The 7,992-nt window shown below is 40.8% G+C and overlaps 1 protein-coding gene across 1 annotated transcript in view; it reads right to left on the bottom strand.

Annotated features, from left to right (window-relative positions):
• Window positions 1-7,992, bottom strand: part of KAT7 (lysine acetyltransferase 7) — a 38,373-nt gene that overhangs the window by 10,238 nt on the left and 20,143 nt on the right. Inside the window, exons 7-9 of the mRNA XM_017540027.1 lie at window positions 7,609-7,707; window positions 3,925-4,035; window positions 1,781-1,972 (exon numbers count right to left, since the gene is read on the bottom strand). Coding sequence (XP_017395516.1) covers window positions 1,781-1,972; window positions 3,925-4,035; window positions 7,609-7,707 — 402 coding nt within the window. The remainder of the gene's footprint in view (window positions 1-1,780; window positions 1,973-3,924; window positions 4,036-7,608; window positions 7,708-7,992) is intronic.

The following is a 7,992-nucleotide window of genomic DNA, read 5'->3' as shown; positions in this document are numbered from 1 at the left end:
TCTGGGTGACGGAGTTGAGACTTGGTCTCAAAAAAAAAAAAAGAAAAGAAACAGAAGCCAAGCCGGAAGACCATTTCAATTCAGTGATCACACCTGAAGCAATGGGAATCAGAACAGGCATGGGTAAAATAGGTATTTCTTGAAATCTGATTTTTAAAGCATATAATACAGTAGATTTTCAAATACTCAGAATGTTTATTTGATCCTCAGATTTATTTAGATCCTTTGTTATTCTCCTTCTACTACTATTTCTTGCCCTTTTGGCTATTTCATTGGTTAGTGTCACTTAACCAGAAACAAAAGGAAAAAAAAAGGCATAAATGATAAGCAGTTCACATCAATAAAAACACCAGCTTTGCTTTCACATAGTAAAACCATTTTACTTTATCTCCATGGACTGCCATCTGTCAGTGCCCCTCCTCTGACCCCATTATTCCCTGTGTACTGGTATCTCTAGCAGTCCCTGCTAATCACCTCTAGCCCCATGCAGTCAAGTATGCCAGGGCCTGGAGAACCTGAGTCAAAGCAACAGTTCTGGGCCCCAAACCTACAGACCATGTGCTCCTGAACTGGGAACATAAAAAAGCAGTATCACCAACCAAAGTGGGGAGAGTATAACGACAGAAATCACAAGACGCCTGCTCAGCATATAGAAATCCTGGAAAATAAAAAGGAAGGGGAAGAAAAAAGAGACACCCCAGAGGCCTTAGAGCCAAATTATATTGTGATTATAAGAACAAGGGCCTGGCACGATGGCTCACACTTGTAATCCCAGCACTTTTGGGAGGCCCAGGCAGGTGGATCACAAGGTCAAGAGATCGAGACCATCCTGGCCAACACGGTAAAACCCCGTCTCTACTAAAAACACAAAAATTAGACAGGCATGGTGGCATATGCCTGTAGTCCCAGCTACTCAGGAGCCTGAAGCAGGAGAATCGCTTGAACCCAGGAGGCGAAGGCTGCAGTTAGCTGAGATCGTGCCACTGCACTCCTGCCTGGGCAACAGAGCCAGACTCCATTTCAAAAAAAAAAAGAAGAAGAAGAGAACGAAAAAAGTCTTCTCTGTCTGAAAGGCCAATCTAATCTCCACTCCTTCCCCTGCTCCCCATCCTTGCTCCATGGCAGAAATTCCCCTTAAGACAAAGCTTCTGTATTCTGTAACACAGGGGGAAAAAAACAGCTTCTTTTTTTAAGCTACAAAAAATCTAGTAAACATATTTGTCAACAATAACAGATTCATTAGGAAATAATAGATTATTAGGAAAAAGAGGGTAAGGCACCAAAGGACCCATTCTGCTACTTTCATAACCCAGGCTGATCTCCCTTAAATATTAAGGTAGTACCTACTCAGCACATGTTTCCTGGGCATCAGCTGTCCACACTAGTTGCTAGGGATATAAAGGTGAGCCATGCTGTCCCTGCTCTGCCTAATGAAGTCTGTATTTTCATTTAGTTTGGTACACACAAAGCCTGTGGGCAGAAGTAATTCATATTCCAAGCAGGAAATGCAGAGGAGTAGGCAGCAAGAACAAAAGACAGGAAGATGTATGTGACAGGATGTGGTAAGGGCCCTCAGCTGCTTTGGGGGGCACCCAGCACCAGCCATGCTTCAGGCTCTACACTGTGCCTTGAACTGTGGCCTTCCATTTCCTATGCCTTCGTCCTACTGCTGAGGAACACCGAGAAGGTGCCTGAATAGATGTCATCGCTATGGCAAAATCTAGAGATCCTACAGCTTATTGTCATCACGGTCAAAGCAGAGGAACCCAAGACAACTCACCATGTGCCGGCGGAGTATCGTTTGGCTCTTCATATATTTTAAACAGAATTCACACATATAGAGACGTCCCAGCCGTGCATATTCTTCAGGATAGGGAGAATGGTACCAAGTATCAAGCTCGTAGCGGCCAAAAGCAATTGTTTTAATCATGTTGCTTCCCTCTGTGATTTGGCCTTGCAGCCTTAACTTCTCCTATTGCCAAGAAATCAAAGGTCAAAGGAGGATTAGACTTTATTATCTTTGTTTTTAGGCAGGGCACGGTGGTTCCTGTAATCCAACACTTTGGGAGGCTAAGACGGACAGATCACTTGAGGCCAGGAGTCCAAGACCAGCCTGGCTGAAATGGCAAAACCCCATCTCTACTAAACATAAAACAATTAGCCAGGTGTGGTGGCGAACACTTGTAATCCTAGCTACTTGGGAGGTTGAGGCAGAAGAACCACTTAACCGAGGAGGCAGAGGTTATGGTGAAAGGAGATCATGCCACTACACTCCAGCCTGGGAGACAGAGTGAGACTGTTTTAAAAAAATAAATAAATAAATAAACAATACCTTTCTTTTTAAAAGCATGTGTACATGCCACCATGCTAGGCTATAAAAAAAAATCAGACAGATTTGGTTTCTACTCATGAGAATTTACACTAAAGACAGCTACATGAAAAATCAGGCAGGCATATCGAAAACTTACTACCCATACTGCCCAGAGCACATGTCTCAAAAGGGGGGTTTCTCCACTACCTCCCACATTCTGGGCCTCACCAAAATGAGACCTTGGAAACTTCATTTTTATCATCCCAGACCAAACTGAATTATCAAGAAAGTCATCACAGATACAAACTCTCAACCCGTATAAAGTATTCTAAAGCTAAACAAAATGTTGACTTAGAATCTGCCTTAAAGTAAGCTTCTGCAGAAGCTTTTATAAAACTATATGAATCTCTATGACATACATCTACAATGGCCACTTAGAAAAAAAAGTAGGCCCTTTAAAAATTATTTTTGAAATGATGCATAATAATTCTGGAATCTAAACTCTAGGAAATAGAAAGTATTTCTGGCTGGGTGTGGTGGCATGCCTGTAGTCCCAGCTACTCAGGAGGCGGACGTGTGAGAATCACTTGAGCAAGGGAGGTCGAGGCTGCGGTGAGCCATGATAGTATCACCGCACTCCAGTTTAGGCAACAGAGCAAGACCCTCTCTCAGAAAAAAAANAAAAAAAAAAAAAAAAAAAAAAAATGTTTTTTTCTTTGGATATGCTCTGAGTTGGCTACAAAAGTATCATAATTTGTAAGCACAACAGGTGTAAACTTGTGAAAGGTTAGCCTAGGAAATACTCCATACATTTAGGAATAGGATAGGGAAAACCAGCATCAGCAACTGCCCAGTCCAGCCAAGGGTAGCCAGCATATCCTGCCTCCACCAAGTCTTCAACAGGTCTAGTATTCGATACAATTTTTTTTTTTTTAAATACAAGGGGGTAGTGGGTGGAGATGAGATTCACTTTAAAAGTTGAGCTTCCCTGAACACATTTAATCTGTTATATCAGAGGTAAACTCAATCACCAGAATTTTTTTCAAGCAAAATTGTTAAAAATTCTGCCTAGGACAGCAAAACTCAGTATAAACTAGCTCTAAATAAAGATCAGAATGTAAAACCAATGTATCAAACTTGGCTATGTCAAAGACTAATTCTAAAACATCTGACAACAGCCTTTTCCATTATTCCCCTTCACTGCTATTTTCATTCTTAGTGCAGAGGAAACCTTGCAAAAGGGGAGTTCCTCTTGGGATTAAGAAAACAACAGAGATGAGTCTCTCCTAGGCTACAGGTTCTCAGAATTGCAAATTGCCCAGCTGAGACAAAGGGGAGCCTTCTGTCTTACCCAGCCTCACTAGCTCTAGCCAAACTGGTACTTCCAGGAGCTGAGGTGGAAAGGAGGGAATAAAAAAAGGAAAGGAGGAGGGGTGATTTGTTTTAAATCTGAATGGGAAGGCCAGTCTCCAAAGAGACAGCTGGGAGACAGGGAAAGAGATTCAAGAAGCAAGGTACACTTAATTCCCATCAAACTGATTTGCAATCATTTTTCTTGGCAGTTCTAAGCACCTTTCACAAGTGGTCTTCAGTTTGGAGGTTTTAATACTCACCAAATCCTCTGAAGCCCGGGCTTGTGCTCTTCGGAAAAGATCCAAGTCATACTCGCTTGTCAGGTTTTCTAAGAGAGGTTCCCGTGTGTTCCCATAGGTCTGTCTGTGTTCCTAGGAAAATAACCAGAGCATGATACTCTGATACTCTCTGTTTCTAAGAACTTTATTTCAATCCATGCAAACCATACCACCATTTTATTTAGTGCCTACATACTAGGTGCTAGGGACTAAGCACAAGACATACTTATCAGGTTAATGCAGAAGATTCCCACTACCCACCCCAGTGAATCTGGAGAGGAAATGCTCCCACATCTCTGGAAGGGGGCTTCATTCTTCTGTCTCTAAATGGATGCACTTCGAGGATCAGAACTCTGCCTCCGTTCCTTCATGTAAAAATGTGCATGACAGTACAAATAAATAAAGTACAACAAACCCAGAGACACTACAAATTCCCAGAATCCTGAAATCTGGAAGGAGCTTTGGTGGATACTGCCCGATTTAAAAACAAAACAAACAAAAACCAGATTCTCTAAGCCTTAGTGTCTAAGAGTTTAGACTGAAAAGATCTGTAGGAAGGGAGGGGCAGGGGCAGCTGGATGAAGCAGTCCTTTGTAACTTCTTTCACTTGAATTGCCGCAGCCACCGCTACACTGTCTGCAGAAGGCGTACTACTCTCACTTTAAAACTCCAGTCCACATGTATAGGAAAAATAGGCTGGACTCTTTAAAAAAAGCCTTTCTAAATATTAAGCAAGAATAAAACAGGGAAAAGCCACAGAAAATTAAAAGCAAGAAAATAATCCAATCTTAAATAATTTCCCAATCTTACCATGGCGGTCACTACAAGAATCCTTTCCAGGAAAGAAATTCTACAAAGGAAACTTCCCTTTTAAATCTTTGATTTTAGCCCTTCCCACTCTGTTCGAGGCTCCACCTCCCATCCAGAGAATAGGAGATAATGGTAGTTAAGTGGAGTGGATGGAGTATCCCAGGAAAACATTATGGATTTCACACATAAATTAGCATATGAAGACATCATTCATCAGCATCTTTATCCCTATTAAATTTTTTTCTGGTTAATCTGGTTCCATCTGCAGTGAATCTTTTTAAATTTGGGCTCCATCATCTAAGATTTGGGTTCAAAGCGTTAGTTATTTCTTCTAGTTTGAGGAACACTGGGGAAAACAAGCTTGAGAAATCCTAGCCAGCGTTTTCATCAGGAAGGTTGGACCCTAATAACCTATCCCAAATTACTGAAAAGCAGTTGTCTGTTAAGATTAAAAATTTCAGGAACTTTTACTTCAGACATTTTCTACCCGTATGATTTTGGGCAAATTACCTCTCTTTGGGCAAAGACCTCTCTGTCTTAGTTTTCCTGTATATAAAATAGGGGAAATACCACTGATCATCCTGGACTGTTACGAAGATCACAGGCACATCACAACCACAGTGCCGAGCGCTCATCACTCAACATGTGGTATCATTGTCTTATTACACTTCTAACCAGTCTGCAGATAGAAACAGTGAACAAGACTGGGACAAGCAAACAACCTGGTACCCTATCGCCCACTACTAAAGTCCTCACTCTACAAACTAACAGAGTCTGGTGTAAAGGTCTAACTACAAATTCACCCCACGACCCATCACACACTGGCCTATGTCCACTTATTCCTAAAATTATCATTTAAGACAGTGATGACTATCAAAAAAGTAAATACATGCCAGGCGCAATGGCTCACGCCTGTAATCCCAGCATCTTGGGAGGCCGAGGTGGGCAAATGAGTTCAGGAGTTCAAGACCAGTCTCGGCAACGTAGTGAAACCCTGTCTCTACTAAAAATACAAAAATCACCTGGGTGTGGTGGCCCACGCTTATTATTCCAGCTACTTGGGAGGCTGAGGCAGAAGAATTACTTGAACCCAGAACTGGGGAGGCAGAGGTTGCAGTGAGCTGAGATCGCACCACTGCTGCACTCTAGCCTGGGTGACAGAGTCAGACTCTGTCTCAAAAAAAAAAAAAAGTAAATATAGTATCCCTTGAGATCCCTGGGGCACCAGTTCCAGGAATGTCCCCTAACCTCCCTGTATATAACAAAATTCATGGATGCTCAAGTCTTTTACGTAAAATGATGTAATATTTTACATCCTGGGTACATTCTGTAGTATACTTTAAATCATCTTTAGATTACTTATAATGTGATGTAAATGCCATGTAAATAGCAGTTACACTGTGCTACTTCATAAAAAATGACAAGAAAAAGTCTGTACATGTTCAGTACAGACACACACACACTTTTTTCCCCTCAAATATTTCTGATCCGTGGTTGGTTAAATCCACGGGAACAAAATCCATGGATACAAGGGGTCAACTATACATAGTCTGGCATATTTTTGTCACAGTGAAACCATGCTCTAAGTCTTCACAAGCCCTACATTTAAGAATCTATTCTAATGGCTAAATAAGAAAACATTCCAACTCTATTGAAAAAAAAAAATTAAAATGTCAGAAAAAGCCTAAAAGAGCAGCCATAAAAAAGAATGAAATCATGTCCTTTGCAGCAACATGGATGCAGCTGGAGGCCATTACCCTAAGCAAATTAACAAAAAAACCAGAAAACCAAACACAGCGTGTTCTCACTTACAAGTGGGAGCTAACCACTGGGTACAGAGGGACACAAAGAATGCAACATTAAACACTGAGGATTCCAAAAGGGGGGAGAGGGACAAGGGTCAAAAAACTACCTTTCAGGTGCTATGTTCACTACCTGGGTGACAGGATCATTAGAAGCCTAAGTCTTAACAACACACAACAGATCTATGTAACAAATCTGCATATGTAGCCCCTTATCTAAAATTTAAAATAAATGCTTTAAAAAAAAGAAAAAGACTGAAAGAACACACGTCAAAATGTTAAGCAGTGGTTTCTATCCTGAAGAACAATTTTTTATTGGAATGTTTCTTCTCTACATTTTCAGTATTTTCAGTAGTAAGCATGTATTAATACATTTAGAATAAAATCTTTTCCTAAAAAAGATGTTTAAGTGAAAAGACAGAATCTAAAGTGCTACATACAGTGAGAAGCTAATTATGTAAATAAGGGATTGTGAAAAAGCTAGGATATATCCAAAAACACTAACTCTGGCTATTTTTAAGTCATAGGATTTGTTTTCTTCCACACACTTTGCTTAATTACTCTAAATTCTCTTACAAATGTACATCACTTCTAAAGTTAGAAAAAAAATGTTAAAATACTACAAGAAGATCTATTATAGAATATTCACCCAATTAATACCTTTTAATCATAGAGGAAATCTATTTTTCCATTAAAATAAGCAGCCTACTATTAAGCTTGAATATTTTTCTTCAGATATCTCCAGTGCCACGACATGTGTTCTAGTGGGTAAATTTGATCCTTTAAGATGACAGTAAAATTTATGAACAACTAGAGGGTCAATTTTTTTTTAATATAAATTCTAATTGTATTTCATTTTCCCAAGACCTCCTGTTTCCACTCTCAACAACTCAAGTTTTGGGGATGAAATAAACTTTAAATGCCATAGAGGAGTCACTTGGTAGTCACATGCAGAGAATACTAAATGGCAAATCTGAAAGGCAGAAGCTCAGAAAGCAAAAGGAATCAAATATAGCCGGAGCTCATGCTCATTAAATATTTAACTTTTCCTCACCATGTATTTCTCTTTCTGTTCTTTGCTCAGTCCAGAATTTCTTTTCTTCCTGAGTTCAGCCACTTTTTCCTTATATCGAAGCTGCCTCTCCGTTGGTGCCTAAAAGGAAAAAGGAGAGAACGAAAAGCTCGCTAGAAAACTCATTAAAGGGCCGGGCACGGTGGCTCACGCCTGTAATCCCAGCACTTTGGGAGGCCGAGGCGGGTGGATCACGAGGTCAAGAGATCGAGACCATCCTGGTCAACGTGGTGAAACCCCGTCTCCACTAAAACTACAAAAAATTAGCTGGGCATGGTGGCGCGTGCCTGTAATCCCAGCTACTCAGGAGGCTGAGGCAGGAGAATTGCCTGAACCCGGGAGGCGGAGGTTGCGGTGAGCTGAGAT

The sequence above is a fragment of the Cebus imitator genome, unplaced genomic scaffold, assembly GCF_001604975.1.
Source record: "Cebus imitator isolate Cc_AM_T3 unplaced genomic scaffold, Cebus_imitator-1.0 Scaffold123, whole genome shotgun sequence".
Taxonomy (NCBI): Eukaryota; Metazoa; Chordata; class Mammalia; order Primates; family Cebidae; genus Cebus; species Cebus imitator.
The sequence above is the reverse complement of the archived record's forward strand: the minus strand, read 5'-3'. Positions and strand labels throughout refer to the sequence as shown.